This window comes from Falco rusticolus, chromosome 6 (assembly GCF_015220075.1).
Source record: "Falco rusticolus isolate bFalRus1 chromosome 6, bFalRus1.pri, whole genome shotgun sequence".
Classification (NCBI taxonomy): Eukaryota; Metazoa; Chordata; class Aves; order Falconiformes; family Falconidae; genus Falco; species Falco rusticolus.
The window spans coordinates 37,553,651-37,572,659 of NC_051192.1; the positions used below are offsets into that span (position 1 = coordinate 37,553,651).

The 19,009-nt window shown below is 37.7% G+C and overlaps 1 protein-coding gene and 1 long non-coding RNA gene across 6 annotated transcripts in view; one reads left to right on the plus strand and one right to left on the minus strand.

Moving 5' to 3' along the window:
* The first annotated feature begins 1,092 nt into the window (after positions 1 to 1,092).
* LOC119149726 lies at positions 1,093 to 7,082 on the plus strand. The gene is made up of 2 exons (XR_005104845.1): positions 1,093 to 1,396; positions 6,194 to 7,082. It is a non-coding gene; the product is annotated as an uncharacterized LOC119149726 (long non-coding RNA).
* HBS1L (HBS1 like translational GTPase) overlaps positions 2,308 to 19,009 on the minus strand; it is a 61,030-nt gene continuing 44,328 nt past the window's right edge. For all 5 annotated transcript variants that reach the window (XM_037391341.1, XM_037391339.1, XM_037391340.1 and 2 more), the window contains 11 exons: positions 18,284 to 18,401; positions 14,906 to 15,052; positions 14,138 to 14,212; positions 13,236 to 13,353; positions 12,991 to 13,059; positions 9,633 to 9,737; positions 7,504 to 7,594; positions 5,777 to 5,885; positions 5,061 to 5,161; positions 4,018 to 4,162; positions 2,308 to 2,948 (listed from right to left, as the gene is read on the minus strand). In XM_037391341.1, the coding sequence (XP_037247238.1) occupies positions 2,937 to 2,948; positions 4,018 to 4,162; positions 5,061 to 5,161; positions 5,777 to 5,885; positions 7,504 to 7,594; positions 9,633 to 9,737; positions 12,991 to 13,059; positions 13,236 to 13,353; positions 14,138 to 14,212; positions 14,906 to 15,052; positions 18,284 to 18,401 (1,090 nt within the window). In that variant the 3' untranslated portion in view covers positions 2,308 to 2,936. The remainder of the gene's footprint in view (positions 2,949 to 4,017; positions 4,163 to 5,060; positions 5,162 to 5,776; positions 5,886 to 7,503; positions 7,595 to 9,632; positions 9,738 to 12,990; positions 13,060 to 13,235; positions 13,354 to 14,137; positions 14,213 to 14,905; positions 15,053 to 18,283; positions 18,402 to 19,009) is intronic.

Below are 19,009 nucleotides of genomic sequence, written 5' to 3' on the forward strand. Positions count from 1 at the left end.
AGCAAAAAAGAGGAAAGAGGCTAAAAATTACTATTTCTGTGACACTTGGATCTTTTCTAGGAGTTGAGGCAGGGAGGCAGGTTCAGCTCAGTTGTTAGAAAACAGCTCCTCTCTGCCTATAGGAAACAAAGTACTGAAGAAGGGGAGAAGAATGGTTTGACAGGGAAATTTCTCCCTACAGCAGTTTTTCAAGTCTAGACAGTTTACAGTCTAAAGACATTTTGCAAAATCTACACAAAATAATTCAAGAACAAAACACCCAGCCAGGGACCTGCTCCTTACTGACAGCAGACAGAAAAACTTGGACTACCATGTCTGCAACTCATGCTCAGCTTTGTCATCATCAGTACTTTTCCTTGTAATCCCCAAAACAATGCTGCTACCAAAACAAACGTTTTTTTAAACTTAAGAAACCTTTTTTTTCCACCAATGTCCCCAAACATCAAACAATACAAGCAGCTGAGTGGGCCTTCAATTCAAAACGGCTGAGGGAGCACAACCCTACCTGGTACAATCAGTTGTATATTGTCAGAAATCCAGTTCTTAAAAAAGCAGCAAGACACCAGCTTTCACACCTTCCCTTCCATATTCCAGCGGAAACCACCTTACTATAGAGAAGCCCATTACATACAATTAGGTTTTTCTTTAACTTCCCAAGAACCCAAACTGCCCGATAAGAGCTGCGTAAAAGACATTTTTCTCCAAGAGAGAACGCGTAGATGATCAAATTGCTCTAAGACTGCATGTCACCTCCTTGCTTTCCAGAGATACTCAAAACACGACATACATATGGGACAGCAGTATGCTTTGTTACCAGGGGATTGTGAATATCTCAAATCAGAAGTTTATAAAGCTTTTGCGCCCTAGACCATTGCCAAGCCATTGCATTTCTTATGGATTAACATGCAAACATGTTTTGATCGATAAAGGCTCCGAGTCTGTTGTTGCACAACAACAGATCATTTATACATTAGCCAGCTGGCACCTCTGGGCAAAGTTCAAATCAGGGCTGAAAGGTAGGTGCAGTCATGTTGAAACTGCGTTAGGCAATACTTTCGGCTGTCCCAAGCTACAAACTGGGAAAGCATGCCCTAGCTTTTCTGTCGTCACAGAATACCGAATCTCAAAATTTAATGTAACCACGTGTGAGAATGGTTATCATAGGTTCATCCCGTATCACACGTCCTTGTCCACAAACAGCCAGGAATTTACTTCAGTCCTAAAACTGAAGACACATTCCTCTGCCTGTAGCACTTCAGCTGTCCTCTGACTTAAAAGCAACCATTTTCAAGGTTTGAAGGCAAGTTCAAGTGGAACAGGTTTAACATGGGTGCTTGGCAGTACAAATCTCTGGAATCCAATGAGTGCACTGAAACCTTCTGGCATGCTAAAACTGGTAAGTATTTAAATGCATTTCTGGACTATAAAAAGACATAACAAATAGTGATAGTTCATAAGCTTCAGTTTTGGCAATAACATTTTCCAGTTATTTCAGATTCGTAAGATTTCACAGAAGCCATTTCCACATAAAGCATTGCCGATGCTTCTACAAATGTGCATGCAGTCAACAGTACAATTTGTATTGTATCTATGTGGCCAAGTGCAGGTATCTGCTGAAAATGGGGCTAAAGCATCCAAGTGCAAAAAAAAAGTTACCTACCAAAAAAAGCACATGGGAAGAGTAGGTACGGATTGTACAAGACTTTGAACTAAGTAATGATCGTTTATGCTTTTTGTGTTTTTCACTACACAGGGCACAGAGCTTTACTGCAGTTAACCCCAGTAACTGATGCTCTGGAGCGGTACTTTAGTTCCTTCCCCACGCTACTATAGTCAAAGTAGAGTTGTCTCCACCCTGCACTTGCGTACAGGTCCTTAAATACCTGAGGTCCTGTCACACTTCCTATTGAACATAAACTTCCAAACTGTAGTAAAGCGTGTCTGTCCTGAGCTTATGCTGGAGGTGGCAGAAGGACCCCCTTTTCATTTTGGAGGTTTTTGCAGACCCAATTACTGAATAGTGGGAAGGAGTTACAGGCTTGAGCAAGAATAATCAGGCTTTACCATAGATTAAACTGCCAGCTTCTGTTCAAAGAGCACTAAGTCTGGATGAAGGACGTGTATGCACAGTAAGTGCATTGAGTAATGTGAGAAAAACTGAAATTATTTCCACAGAAAGACAAGTCGCATGCCAGTTTCGCATTTTAACTCAGAAGTTTACTCTGAAACTTCTGAGCTATGGAAAGTAAAGAATGATTTAACACAATTTGAAAGTGCTTAAATAACAAAAGATGAAGGAGACAAAAATTATGCTCAGACAAAGTTATTTTATTATTCTTACAGTTTAAAAAATAAAATTAGCCAATGTTGGCACAGCTTCCACTACACAGCAAAAGAAAATTTTTTTAAATAAATTTTGGGACAGGGAAAATAATCCCAAGATAATACTACATGCCATTTTCTTGAAACCAAAGTAAATAGCTCTTTTTTTTCCCCTGAATATGCATTCAACTCAAACCTAAAAATATATTAGACCAATAAAGTTACTTTAACGAATTGATGTGCAGGAAAAAAGCAAACCAAAGAAAACATGTAAACAATTTATGTCTGGAAGGAGTTTGTTTCATGATGATTCATCATCTTTTCCTCTAATTCAACTTGCTAAAATTTTTCCGTCAAGCTCTCTAAAGGCTAAATTCCACATGGAGAAACACATGAGATTCTTGAGATTGAGAAGTGCAACATTAGCAGTTCCTTGTCAGTTGGCATCTTGTTCTGCAGTGGGAGAGACTGATGAAGGGCTCCCCAGACGTCTCACACAACTTTTGTCATCATCATCATCTCCCCGATTAATTGCACTTGTTCCTTCAACTCTTAAACAGAAGTTTGGATATCTGATTGAATTTTGGTTGGACGGTGAAGTTCTTGCACCACTGTCATTCTTTAATCTAAAAATACAAGTAAATGGAAAAAAACCTATGGTGAAAAATGGAGTACTAAATGTAAAACAGTCACAGCCTTTTTCAACATGATATAGTTAGCTGTGGAAAAAATAATTCCTTTTGCTCTGAAATTCTCTGGGACAATTTAACAAGTACTAAAATAGTAATTCCCAAATAACAATCAAAGAGTTTAGTCCCCAACTCTTCTACAAACATTGGGTATCATAGACCATGGACCCCATTGAGTTCAAGTTAAATTTAATGAAAAATGGGTGCAAGTAATTGTAGATCCTATTTAAGACCAGACAGATTAAGAGCCTTGAAGTTCCGTAAAGCCCAGAGCTTCTGACAGACGTAGCATATCACTCCTATGCACACAGGGAGAAGCCAGAAATTCTCATGCTCTAGTTCCAAGTTTTGACATTAAATGACTCAGCTTTAAGTCTCAGTACCAGAAGGTGACTAACACGACTAAATGGCTCTCCCTCAAGCCTAGAATTATAATTTCAATTCTAATCCAGAAATCATAGCAAATTTTTTTTAAAGTGACAGATAGGGGGACATTCATATTTTTGCTCCTAATGGAAGGCAAAACATTTACATTTAGCCTCACAGCCTTTGCTTCCTTCTCACTTACACAGGATCAGAAAATGTCTATAGGCATCAGTAAAAATCAAATGCATAATCATCTTTAACACTAACAGAAAAAGACCTGGGACCCACTAGCCACAATTAAAATGGCCAACATGTCTCATTTATGAACTACTTCCAGTACCGTTATATAGGCAATTAGATTTCAGAAAGACCAGTGTATGTTAAAACAGTGACAGATGAGATGGGGAAAAATGCACAAGTCAAAAATTCTAAATAGAGTCATTTTTGTTCCTAATAAACTTAACAGAACTGTGGCAAGTCTTCCTTACACCTTGTTGAAGACTGTCTCTTTTTCAGCAGAATAAATTCACTTTTTAGACCAATGGGTGTAAACCAGGTCTTAACCATAAAAACTAAATGCTACGTGAAAGTTAACACTGCTCCTTTACAGTACAGAAGGTCTGTTACAAAAATACTATACCTCCGTCACGACTCCTGCAGCAATAGTGGAACCACTGTAGCGTAACATAAACCTCCCAAGCTCTTTAAAATCTTTATACAACTCTAGAGCAACAGGTCTTTGAGTTTGTAGTTCTATTAGCGCATTCTGTCCTTTACTCAAGAACCTGCAGGCAAATAGGCAGAAAACTCTACTATAAATACATGCATGCATAAATGAAAAAAAACAACCAACCACTTAAAAGGCCAAAAGTATAATAATCAAGCTTGACTTCAAGTATAACCCAAGCCACCAGACTGAAAACTCATTTGCCTGGAGCATACCTTTTAAAATGGCGTTTGAGTTTTCTTTAAAAACTTCTAGAGGATATCCACCACAACCTTCAGCAAATTGTTTTGAAGTTAATTACCTCATTAACACCTGTTTTGTCACGTCTAGTAGAAAACAAGTGTTATTTCAAACTCGATGACTAAACAGCTAATTTATTGCTCTTCAGAAGTCAAGATTTTTCTTTCCATTACTTTTCAGCAACAGTTTCAGCCACGCAATTTCTGGAAAAGGATTATTCTGATAACGTTGTATGTACCAAACAGCATTTCTATCCAAATACAGCTTTAAATAACTAGAGGGATATTCCCATAGTTTAACTTGTATGGGAAGGCTCCCTAAAAATCTCTCTTTCTCTGAACCGCTGTCTACAGCAACCCATCTCCAGAATTATAGCAACGCTCCCATGCTATTGCAGGAAGACGAGATCGTTTTTTAAAAAAAAGGGGGTGAGGGGCTCGGAATAATCCTTTAAGTGCAAGCTGGTGATCTAGGATTCACTCCCAGTTCTGCAAGTGAACTTAGCCAAGTCATTTTCTTCTCAGGTGCTCCACAGACGTATCAAGTGGGCAGGAGGTTTTTCACATTGAAATATAAACATGAAACCAACTAGAACAATGAAAGCATACTCTTACAAACACGTTATAGCTATATAATAGAACCTGCTTGATATACCATATATTAAATCAAAAGTCAGCCTATTTCTTGAGCAATTATTAACTATTCAAAACACTTACTTTGGTTTTTTCTTTGTCACTTCACCAGTGCTTTTGTGCAGGACACTCAACAGTTTTCTAATAGTAGCAGGTTCACTTATGGTTTGATAGTGTAAAAGCACCTAAAAATATTTTAGTTGTTATTAAACATTCTACAATAATCAGAAATCCTAGGTGTTAATACTTAAAAGCATCAACTTCTTTTAAGACTGATTTTTTGAACAAATGCTTATAAAGCTTCCTTACAGGAGTCTCTGCCTCACATTCAGTAACTGTTCCCAGTTCCTAAACTTTGTGATCTCTACAGATATGACAAAGATCATGTATTAATTCATCAAAAATACATTTTTCATTCTTTAAGTGTTTTGCTTTTGCCACTTCAGTGCACTTCTGTAGCATGAACTGATATATTATTTATTTTAAAAGGTATCTTATAACTAAATGCATCATTATACTCCTAAAAGGCATGAGCTTTCTAAAGCACAGTGTAGCCTGACTGTGGTGGAACTCATGTTCTCCAAAATGGCTCAGCTGCGTGTTAAAAGCCAGTAAGAATATGCATAAGTGGCCACAGTATCCCCTTATATCCTCTTCAAGTTACAAATAAATCAGTTTCCTCTGGAGAGACAGAACCACTTCTGGACACTAAATACCTCTCATATACAGGTGGTTGAACATGGAGAGGAAAAGCCCCAAAACAGCCTGTAATGAACACAGCAACTTTCACAGAGACTTACAGGAAAACCTTTAGTGATTGGAACCTCAATATTGAAGATGAGAACCCGAGCTCTGAAACGAGTGCAAACTTTAATGGGTTCCTTGGGATCACAAAATACACAGCCAACACTACAAGAGAGGAGAACAAAAGAAACCAATATCTATCTTGGCATACAAATGTTAATCAGTGCACTGGAAAAAGATAAATATTTAAGACAAGCAAAGCAAAGACAACACTGCTTTACTATAACCTGGGGGTGGGGTGGGCGGGGGAGAGAAGAAACCAGGAACACCGTATTAAAGCCTGTAATGAAATTAATTCCTAGACAATGTCTACAGTATTTTGTGGGTATGCATGAAGAGGTCTGTCTAATTCAGTGAACAATTACGTCCATTGCTAATCAGTTTCTAAAAATGTCACTGTTTCCTGTGCGTAGGTACTTTGAAGAAATAAGACTTTCATTCAGAGATTAATTGTTTCAGATCAATAGCATAAAATACTGCAGGGTGCCCAAAACTGCAATGTTGCTCCCTGTAACAACTATTTTGTTGATAAAGGAACATCATGATCAGCACTTGCAGAACTTAAGCTCTCAGCAGCACTCATTTCCAAAGAACACTACATGGAGTGAACAAGAAAGATGCTGCTCGTTACAAGCCCACGAGGTAGACAAGCTTTATCACAGTGGCTGGCTTTAGCTATCTAAAATTAAAGGAAAAACAGTCCCATGCAGAAAAACACGACTGAAGAGACCAAACAGCACGATTAAACTATATACATCAGATGTAATCAGATTTCATCAGTATCAAGAGGACTTAAAACTTCATACTTTTTCTTGAAAAATCTAATATATCTCCAAAAGATAAATGACATCAAGTTAATGAATTGACTCAAGCCTTATTCAACAAGCAGAACAAGACTTTTTTTTTTCCAATCCATTTAACACAGAATCAAACCCCGTTATGAAACAGCAATACAGAAAAGCCTGTCCTTTTCCCTTAACAGAGCATAAATTTACAAAACTATCAACACAAGGAGTTTTTCAAACACTAGCTTGAAAGTTTGCTGTCTGAAGTCCAACTGAAATGTAAAAAAGCTGATCAAATTATGGATCCAATTTTCTAGCCTGAACAATAACTGACACTTATTAAAAAGCTTGAGGCTAATGCTTAGCATGAAACCTATAGACTGAAATAGACACAAACAGATTTGCTGTGTCTCACTGAATGTATCGGACCCCCAAAAAAACAAGGGTCAGCAAAACAATTACCAAAACAAGTATCACAAGCAGCTAAATGTGTTGAATAAAGCCTCCGTCAATTCCACTTGTCCAGATTTACTCATTGGTACGCAATGGCAGTTGTTTGGATGGGTTTTGTTAGAATGATTTATGATGCAATAAGCTCTTCAAAAGCATTTTGTTTTATTTAGCAGTAAGGATTTACTTAATTCAGTAATTAGAACGTCCAAGGACAAGTCTTAAGGAAAAAGGCTTTGAAAGTTATCAGTGTCAGCACTAGGGGAAAAGTATGAAAACTAACAGTATTCTGAGGTTGCCGTTGTACATGTAGCAGATGTTTCCAACGTTTGTACATGCAAGACAGGTGATATGCATCACTTTGGTTTTAAATATCCTGGTAGCCACATCATTCTTCAAGTAAACCGCCGATTGTTAAGTGTAATACTTTAACAAAGCTTTTCATTAAAAACAAACCGTTACTTAGACTGAAACCCAGTTTTGCTCACTTGATTTTGATGATATCCATGCCGGTCAAAGTGAGACTAACGTGATCTCCTGCTGCAGCCCAATCAACTGGTTCATCATGCAGTGTGATTCCTGGAAATGAGTAAGAACAGAACCTCACAGTGAAGTACCTAGGTTCTGAGCTACAAACAAACAGTTCTGTTTGGGCCATTTGTGCTTCATCAACCATTACTCATCAATTTTCAGTATGAATGGGTTGAGAGTAAAAGCTTTTTAACTCAGAAGACTGAGGAAGCTTTTTTCCCCCCGTGGTAAGGACTCACTATTCTCTCACCCCACCCTGCACAATAACATGGCTTTATTTAAGCTAGAGGAAGGGACCGGGCACTTGTCACACAGTGCAGATGACGCAGTCCTGAAAATGCTGTAGTACTAGTATCTCTGTATCGCCCCACCCTTCCTTTCAGGCACACGCACACCCTAGACCGCATCTTTCATATACTTTAATGGTATTATGTCAACTTTCATTTACCTTAAGTGGGTTTGCTGACTCTTTCATAAAAAAGTGTAACTGATGCCTTTCGTTCATGACATTGCGTCTATTAGAAAGCATCTTTAAAAAAAATAATTCTGACTTTTAAGTATTTTAATCCCTTTAAAAGATAACCTGGCTGGTGGGTGAGGGCAAAATCAACTGCTCCTGACTTAACATTCTGAGGTTTCTGATAAGACACCAAGAAGAAAAGAGAAAAACCCCACTTTTTATAAATACTGCATACATTTATAGGATCTAATTCTATTTCACTAGAGATTGTATTTATTGATTTGCAAATCTGTTCCCAAAACCACTTGTCAAGAACATGCCAGAAAGCATCACTCAACTACAAGCATGTTAAGTACTGATTTTTAAGCAGTGTTGGTAATAATTTCACATACACATTTCATTCTCACGAATGAATATAAGTAAGTGAGACTAAGAAAGAATAAGTGAGAAGAACCTCTTGAAATGAAAAACAGGAATCCTAATGTGCATGCTATCTTCAGTAAACATTGTATGATTAATGTAAAGAGGAGATAATGTTATTTAACATGCTTAATGAACGCATGCCTCCAACCTTCACCTGCATTTCACCCATATGAGAGACAGTACAGAAGAAAAACCATAGAATTGCACCACTGGGGATACTCAAAATACATCTTTTTCCATGCTACTTCCTCCACTTGCAAAACAGAGGAGTGACTACAGTGGTCTGATACCCATATTCATCCGTGTTATTTTAACATTCTTGTGCATGCAGACAATGTGCATACAACCACATGAAAAGCAGAGGCATACTGAGGAGCTTCCCAAATTAGCATTGAACGATCTGGTTCCGGAACAGAACAGGACAGATAAACTGACACATTGCTGAATTCAGGCTAAATAGTTAGATACAGAAACCTATTCATTTATTTTGAGGGCTTAATTTTTTATTCATTGGTCAATGTAGGAAAATCGTAATTTTATCTTTGTGTTTGCATATGAAACAAAACCAGCTCTGCAGTTTAAAGACAGCAATCGGGAAACAGCTAAACATTTAATGTCTTGACTTAGCTATTCCTCTTTCCAGAAGTCAAAGGTATTGAAATTTAAACCCAATTTTCTTCTCTTTTGTAGCTGCTCAGAACAATGGCATCCTGAAAGTTTGAATATTATGAAAGGATCAGTGACAAATCTCATGAACATCAAACAGCAGAGACTTAATTCTCAAGCTTTTTCACATTAATTCGTAAGATTAATTTTAAGGGTTGTTCAACATCCTCACACTTCCTAACAGAAGTAACACTCCACAGCAAAGCTGAATATTAATGATTCCTGTACTGCTTATTTTTATAGACATTGCTGTAACTCAGATGTTTTGACATTGCTTTATGAAGAACCTGTAAAAAGTCATGAGGCTGTAACATTTGGAATATCTGATACGGTAAAAGAAAAAAAAAAAACATGCAAGATTTCACATACTCTTCATAGACATATTTATACAGTCACAGTCACATCTGAAGAAATTCGTTTTATGCTTTCACATTTTATGTTTGACAGTTGGTATCAATTTGACAGTCTGTTACCATTTCAGTAACTGCTTCTAGCCCAGTATTGACCTGAAAGTAAACACACTTCTGAAGACTGTACCTTTTGCAGTGCAAGTTTCATTGGGAGGCATTGCCAGAAGTCGTTCCCCAACCTGAATATAGCCTGCTTCTATTTTACCAGTCACACAAAATCCTGATCCTTGGTCTGTAATAAACACAGCAGTAATATTTCAAAAAACTTCTTAGTAAGGTCAGTTTCCCAACACAAGTTAGCCCTTCAGCAATGCATACATAAGTTTTTAATACAAATCCCCACACACAGCCAAGTAGAGCGTTCAGTACTTGCAAGTTAGCCAGCTGCGCATCATAACGAAAATGAAACATTAAATTCAAAACCTCTAGATCTTATGTTTTTCAGAACTAAGGGAGATACATCCTTCTTTTCATAAACGTAGGTACATCAAGAAATATTTTTTAGTTTTTCCATATTACATTAAGCCCCTTAATTTCTAACAATTTCATTTAATTCAATACTTTCTCATTCAAACATAGATAAAAACATACTACAGACCTCTCAAAAATTCTCATGCATACAGGTGCAAATTCCTATGCCATTTACCATTTAACTGAGTCAGAATCCTACATACTGTCTGCATATTAGTTTTAGTCCTGGAAAGTCAAGAGATTGAATCGGTCCTGTTTAATATGAGGAGCTATTGTAATTGTGGATGACTTAAATATTTCTGAATCTAAAAGATCTGCAAAGTTTTTCTTCCTCAACGTTCTAATAGTCTCTTCATTATGTGAACAATACATCAGTTCTTTTCAATAGACACGCTACACGTGCACATTTAAGCACATACACTTTAAGAAATGTCTCATCTCCTTAGCGTGTCTGCATGTGTGTTTAAGAAGAATCTCACAAAGTGATTCTACAATGTCATTTTCAGTATCCATACAAACAACAAGTATACCTTTTGCTGAACATTAGAACTTTGTGATAAGCAAACAGTTTACTATTTTGTCTGTCACATTAGTTTAAAAGCTTAATTTAAAATTGAATTCAAAAGAGCAAACTGACCTCAAATCTTGAGGTCACATACTACCAACTTGCTCTTTTGCATTCATCACCATTTTACTGATGAATGCTTGCATCTATCTAGCTGGGAAAGTACTGTTGCATTGCAGTATGCCTGCAAGCTGATCTTCCTCTATTCATTCCAGCAAGTGAGATGAATGTAGTCAATTAACAGATGACATCAGAAGTCAAAAGAACAGAAAACTGGTGAAGCAGCTACTTGCTCCCCAAGTCACGGTACAAACACGACCTCAATACGGTACACAACAGAACCTGAAGGTTGCAGGCAACCTTAAAGGCAACCAGAACTTGCAGGCAACCAGAGACGAGAACTGGTTCCAGGTTCCTAACCACTCCCAAGCACAATCAAGAATAATTTTTCTTTTTTTCACATCACCACCAGCTCTGGCTTGGTAAACCAGTGTGGTGTTTGAAGCTTCACCCTCTCCCATACTGATTGCTTCCTGCAAAGTGTCAAGTTCCTTCAGCTCCCCATGAAATCAACACAAGTACAAAATGGATAGTGGGGAACAGAATCGGGGGCATAAAAAATAGCTGGATTTCTGTGTATCATGGTACTCTGCTTCTGCCAGGACATGTTCTTTGTCCTCAGAATTTGGCTGCTGGACAAGGCTTTCCTGAAGTCAGGTCAAGTCATACCCTAGACAGCATTATCATATGGTAACTGGGGACTGATGCAGCAATGAAGGAATTTACAGGCATCTCTTGCATCAGGGGATAGCTTGCCTGCACAGAATATTATGAGAGCTATGAAGTACAACTGCTAAAATCAGGCTGAGGCTGATGAATCATATGTGTGGGTAACCTTAATAAAGGGGTTTTCCAAACTACGCAAGAGTACACTCAGCACTCTCACTTTTTACACACTTCTATGGACAGCTCCTCCCGAGCACACACAGCCACTGGAACAGAGCTGAGAACAACTGTTGCTTCATGTACTTGTAACCTGCAGATACTTCCTCTGCTGACATCCAATTTGAGATCACAAGCCAAGAAAAAAATAGCCTAAAAAAACACCTAAAAGGCCACATTTAGTGATAAACCCTGTATATGTAAATTGAGTCCCTTCCAAAGCCATGACTTTTTTTTTGCATACTTTAGCAAAAAAAAAAAAAAAAAAATATTTTCCACAGAACAAATTTAGTCAAAATTGCTCGTTTTGTGAAACTTGGTTCAACACCAAAATGATTGATGCAACAAAAAAAGTTATGATAATACTTCAAAAGATCTCAATCAACAATCCTAACACCCTTTCCCACAGCTCACAAAATTATTAAAAAAAAAAAAAAAAAGAAAAGAAAACATGCAGTGACAACCTAGATGACGAAACTAGCGGTCACATTCTCATGCAAAGTTTCAATATTCAGCATTATGGCTTCAGTACATTAAGTCAACTAACCCAGGGCATGTACAGCATCCAGTGTCTCCTCAAACACCCACATGAAAATTGCACAAAACTGATTTTTCCAATTAAAAAAAATCAGTATTTTGATCTGGTTTGTTTGTACTCCCCCTATAAACACCCTATATATAAAGCAAAGTTTATTTTAAAATATGAATTTTAAAATAGAAAAATATTTACAACATTTCAAATCATGCTGTCACTTAGTTTGCAATTTTTCTCAAGGGTCCTACAGAATGTTTCAAGTGGGATGAGCATTACAAACCTTATGTTTCCTAAATTACCTGTAAATGTAAATGCATTTAACTAAAAAAAAAAAAGTTTACCATGAAAACCTTAAGAGCTCAGGGCAGTCTATTTTCTCCAGGCAATGGAAGTAAGAACTGGTTATAGCTGCTTTCCATATCGCTATTCGTGCTAGGGAATAGCTAGCTGCCTTTCATTAAATCCTTGGCTGGTTATAACAGTCTGACCACTACCACCCTTTTCTTCTACCTCCCACTCCCCAAATTTTTATACAAAAAAGAAGAAATGTATCATTATTTACAGCTACAACAATGAACATAAAAGGAACAAGTCAAACTCTTAAAATCTAAGAGTGAAATGTAAAAGAAACCAAAGTCACACACGTAGAAAGTTTGAGAAACATTAATTTAAGCAACAGGAACCAGTTTGGGAGAGAAACTCCCAAATTCTGTCCCACAAAACCATCAACTCATTACATAGCCAATTAGCTGGTCATGCAGATTTTCTTCCTCAATTTCTTTCCCAGTATGTTTTTCCTTCAGCAGCACTGTGTAAAATTCAACAAAGAACAGTGCTTGAAACTTAATATTCCTGTTCAAGACTACTGATACACATAGAGCTACTACTTTAAGTCTTATTTTTACATCATTTTTCAACACCTGTGTTAAATATCAGTGAAATGATGGTGAAAAAACTATAAAAACAACCAACCTTTAAAAACATCAGCAACACACAACCTAAATGGTTTATCCACTGATCTCTGTGGTGGCTTGAAAGAATCTGCAAATAAATTGACAAGAACTTTTAGAATTTCTGTATTCAGTAACTTCTCACTTAGGGATAAAGCAACTGCATTGTATTCCAAAGGTTTTGCCCCACACTTTCCCCAAAATAAAAGTTTTGGCATACACAGGACTAAGATATATTAATTTTTAAATGAGGAAAATTACACTCACCAATTTGCTCTAACAAACATTTTCCTTTATACCACTGTGTGAGGTCACTTGACTGACCCCTTGTGACCAGATTTTCACCACCAAGGCCACTTGTTGGGATATAAGCCACATCTGATTCCTAATTAAGAAAACAAATAGAAGTTAAGCACACATTAACAACAGGATCTTCTAGCAGAAACAAGAGGTGCATTTTTAAAACGTTACACATCTAAGCTATAAAAGAACAACTGGCACATTTGTACTTCCCGTGGAGAAGGCAGACTACTCGGGGGATCCATTTCCTCTCTGTTTACCTCTTGCCTGATCACAGTACTCCAACAAAGAGTTGGCGATATTTAAACGTGATGATAGCAACATTAACTACTAGAAACCAAGTTCAGGTAACAAACTCAAATTCCCTATCTGACAAGCAAAACTTCAGTTTGAATTGCTGGATTTCAGGAAGGCCACAACCAGTCCAAATGGATAGTAGTTGGATCTGAGGAAACACAAGAACGGTCAGGAATGGCAAATGGAGAGTGTCCTTATGAGTTCATAATCCACACTTGACACCTGCTCTGGTATAAAACTCTCCTGTCGATCCTGTAGTACTAAACATTAAGACATAATACTTGGTCTGTTCTGCTTTGCAGTCAACAATTCCAAGAAACTACAAATAAGGTGAGTGCCCCGAAGATTCTACAGACCTAAACAAAGCTGATGACAGACAGATCACTGAAGAACTGACTAACCTTAGCCAGGGCTCAGTGTACACCCTACCAGTAAGAAATGGAATATGCTAGAATATGTACACATAGTAGTAGCAGGAAAGCGACTAAAAAAAAATAAATAACCTGACTGTAAGAAAAGCTTATCCTATCCAAATGCCTGAACAAAGCAACAACCACTGAAATCTGTATTACCTTAAAGCCAGCTTGCTTAAGAAATTGGCCAAGCTTACTCGTAATTTCCTGAAATCTTTCCTGTTGCCAATTGACCTAAAATAGAAAACAGATTATAATAAAATAGCAGTTTTTTAACTATGACTCAAACATACAGCTGCATGTCATCAACTGTGTGTACACAACATGTAGTATCAGTAGGTGTTCTCCACACACAGCACCCAATGAATTCATAAACACAAGACTTCTGGGTGGATTCAGTTGAACATATACATTAACAATTACTGATAGCAAGCAACACATTGATTAACTTGCAAGCCCCTTTAGTTTGAGCTGTCTTTGAACAGCATCCTTTTTTTTTTAAATAAACTTACATAAAATTCAGATTTAGCAAGATTATATATAACACAGTAATAATCTAAAACACAACTAGTAATATTTAACACACCTTACAGTTTTAAGTAAAGCTCCTGAGGTCTTGAACTGAATGACCACCAAGATGCCCTTGCAGATACCACTGGGTTAACTGCTCATGTAAGATCTTCACAAGTACAAGAGGGACCCCTACACATTTTAGCACCACAACTATCCTTCTGTGTACTTTGAAAATATACCATAACCAAAAAAAAAAAAAAAAGAAGTATTGTAAAGTCTAAACACAAGAGACAGAGCAGAGAATCAAAGAAAGAAATGATACTTTGTTATTAGTTTTACAATACTGATCTTTAAACTCAGGGTCCACGATCCTAGGTGGAAGCCCTTCAGAAAATGAAAAAAATAAGCACATACCTGGTCCATTTTATTGACTGCAACAGCTAGCTGTGTAACTCCAAGAGAACGCACTAATAATCCATGTTCTCGTGTTTGTCCACCTGTCTCAAACCCTGCTTCAAACTCTCCTCTGCTAGCATCCACAACCAAAATAGCCACATCAGCCTAGATTAAAAAAAACCAATACAATCAAAAGTGGTTAAGAGGTTGACATATTTACCAAGATTATGCCCATCAGCAATGTTTCACAAATTAAAAAAAAATAAATATACAAATGTACTTTACATGGGAGGAATCCTCATGTGCCTTAAATGTATTTTGAGCTGCTCAGTCATGCCCACTTTGGTGAGTATTATGGCATTATGTCATCTCATGTCATAAACCACCATTTTCTGTTAAACACAAGCCAACTCTTGGTTTTGGGAACCTGTCCTCTTCAAACTACCCACTATGGATGTGCTGCACAGACCTCAACTAAACAAATGCAGCCCGTGCTCCAGAAGTTTAAGAATGGGTATGAGCACAGTGTCTATGCCTCCCTGCCTCAGTCTGAAAAACTTCATAGTGAGAAGCTGCAAAAATTACAGATAAATCACCTCACTATACAACTGGGACAACTGGTCAACTGCATATTGGATGTGGATGCTTCACAGTCCACTCAACACACTGGAGCATGCCAAAATCACACGATGGAAAAGACCGTGTAAGCCTATTTTATCTTCTAGGCAAACTCTCTGCCACACAGCATTAAGAGCAAAGAGGTATCAGAGACTCGACAGCACTGCACAAAAGTCAGCATGTAAGCCCAGGGAAAACCACAGATTTTGCTATTAGCCTTAAATGCTGCTAATACTTCTTTTACTTTTCCTGCTTTGGTAACAGCCAGTTAGACCACCTTCATGTACCAAGCAACAGCAACAAGATGCGAACAACAAAGATACTGCTATCAAGAGGCAGGTTTAAGAAAATTTAATAGGACTGATGAGATGGACATAACGGAAAGAGAGGAGAAAAAGCGGTACTTTCTCCCTTTCCTTATATGCTTATGCTTCGGGGTGCCAGAAGAAGGAACAGAGACAGCACACTGTCCTGGCTCTGAACTCCCCTTGCCTTGTCCTAGACACGAAATCCTCACAGTTCATACAGAGACGGCCCAAGTGTGAGAACGGGAAAGGATGAGGGATGAGTTTCCCCACAGCTCTCTGCCTCAGAAGTACATGTGGTAAACTTCTCCCTCAAAAAAGGACATCCTGTATTTTCTAAATTACAAAAAAATACCTCGGGACTTACGTGAATTAACCATATGTATCAAAGGCCAGATCCTGACCCTGATAAGGCTGATTTGCATTTTGCATAACAGCAGTTGGGGATTCACCTCCTAACAGAATTCTCCATGATAAAAAGGCATCAGAGCCATTGCCACATATGCTTTCCTTCCACCCACTGCTTCAGCACTGAGACTACTTTAACAGGCAACCGAAAATTGCAAAGTTTCAGTGATTCCTTAAAGAGCTCCAGACTAGAGCAGCCCCTCACCATCTCGAGAGCTGAGGGAACACAGAGATAACAAGTGCTATTTGGCCAGCCCCATCTTCTGCTGAACTGATACAACTGCTGGTGTATCTGCAGGTCTTCTTTTAACACTTCTACCTGTATTAGTTTTTCCCCAAAAGACAAACCAATTCAAAATAAAGTTCTAAAGAAAATGGCATGGCTGAGTTGGTGTATTCCACTGTTCTGAAACTGAAGATCAATTTCTAATTTTAAAAATCCTGGACTTCCTACAAGATATGCTCCATAATACAGATAACTGTACAAGCTCTACACTAATTTCCAAACTTCTGACTGTTCTGCAGCCTAACCATTGGGTCACAAGGTCTGAATTCTTACTCAGGCTCTGCTTCAGAGCTAGAGCAGAATTTGGGGCAAGCTAGTCTTCTTACAGTATAGTTCTCTTTACTGTAAAATCATACTAGCAGTACCCATTCTTACTGAGATGTTAAGTTAAAATTCACATTTTACACTGTAATGACATGCACAAAGCAGAAAACTCTACACAGTAGCTTCGTTTTGGGAAAAAAATAATTTTTTATTAATCTCTACTTTGAAGAATCAAATCTAGTATTATAAAAATGGTGCCTTTAAGTGGAAAAAATTTCACACATTTTATGTAATCACATTATTCTCCCCTCCCCTTTATTATTTCCATAAATTAAATAACTAACCTATATAAGAATGGTAAGTGTCATACTGAATTAAATGGGTAGTGCCCAGTACTTTTGACTTTACCTACCGTTCCTAAAACAAGTGGCAAGTATTCTCTGCAAAAGTCCTATTGGCAATACAGATGACTTCTGCATAAACATTGTAGTATGTTTTCTCATCCCACATAAAATACATTGTTAAATACAAGAATGCCTTTTGTTTGACCTCTCCAAATTGTCCTGGTTTTGGCTGGGATAGAGTTAATTTTCTTTTCAGTAGCTGGTACAATGCTGCGTTTTACATTCAGTATGAGAATAATGTTGATAACACACTGATGGGTTTAGTTGTTGTTAAATAATGTTTATACCAAGTCGAAGACTTTCCAGTTTCTGAGGCCCTGCCGCCGAGAAGGCTGGAGGGTCACAAGAAATTTGGAGGGGACACAGCCAGGACAGGTAACCCAAACTAGCCAAAGGGATACTCCATACCATAGAATGTCATGCTCAGTATATAAACTGGGGGGAGCTGGCTTAGGCCTGCTGACTGCTGCTTGGGGACTGGCTGAGCATCTGTCAGCAGGTGGTGAGCAATTGTATTGTTTTTTCTTTCCCCCCTCTCCTTTTGGCTATTATTTCTCTTTCCCTCTCTCTCATTTCCATTACAATTATTATTATATTTAATTTTATTTCAATTATTGAATTCTATCTCAACCTACGAGTCTCACCTTTTTCCCTGATACTCCTCCCCACCCCACCAGGGGAGAGGTGGAGTGACTGAGCAGCTGTGTGGTGCTCAGTTGCCAGCTGGGGTTAAACCATGACACAAAGCTTTTCTCTTTAAGCTCAAAACCACTTAAAGTCTTTATCTACGGGACCACTTTCACAGAGCTTCTTGTTGAGTAGACATATGCCACATTTGAATAGCTTTCAAGGCTCAACTCTGATGTTATCAAACTGAACTTAGTATTCAAATTACTTCCCTAATAAAACTCTTCTCCAAAAAGTTAACATCCCAAAAAAGCAAAGTAGCTGCCTTTACAGTTAAACATTTTCTTAAGTTTAGAAAACTCATGAAAATATCAAAGGTATCTCAGCACCATAATTCCATTTCATCTTAGATTTTAAAAGAAGAAAAACAATTTAAGTTATAAATAATAATGCCATTGGAAAAAGAGTTTTAGACCAACGCTACCTGTGCCGCTCCTGTGATCATATTTGGAATGAAGTCTTTGTGGCCTGGAGCATCCATCAGTGTAATTACTTTAGTCTTTGTCTCAAATTTGGTCATACCCACATCCATTGTCACTCCCCTTAAACAAAGCACATACACAATGCACCATTAAAACTGCTTTGAAAGCTTCAGAGAGGTATCAAGTAAGCTATTAAAAACACCATCGTGAAATTATACACTTCATAGCTTTCACTTGGTTTAGTCTGTACCAAAAGAAACCTGCGTGCTGGAAAAGCAGATCTCTAGAACTGCCTTTCAGTAACTCTAGTCATAAAGAAACAAACATGCAGAATTCACAATAGTAACCCCATGCACCTATAGACAATGTCCCAACAAGCACAGCGAGGACATGGTAATTGTACTGCATATTTGTATCATTATTAATTCTATTTTTAATACATAGCTCTTCAGAAAAAAGACATCATAAAGTAACAAAAACACAGCCAAGAATAAAAAAATTGAAGGTATGGGACTATAGCAATACAGTTATACATGCAAAAATCCACAAGCTGATTAGCTGGGATGGAAGGCAGTGCTTTGACTCAGTTCCACATCTCACTAACAACCACATGTTCTGCATGGCAAATAGGATAGGATTCATCTGCTCAAATGCAAACACCTATAACGCACATGTCTATCTGTGTTAAGTCATCCCCATCTCCCTTTATAGACAATGAAGACACACAG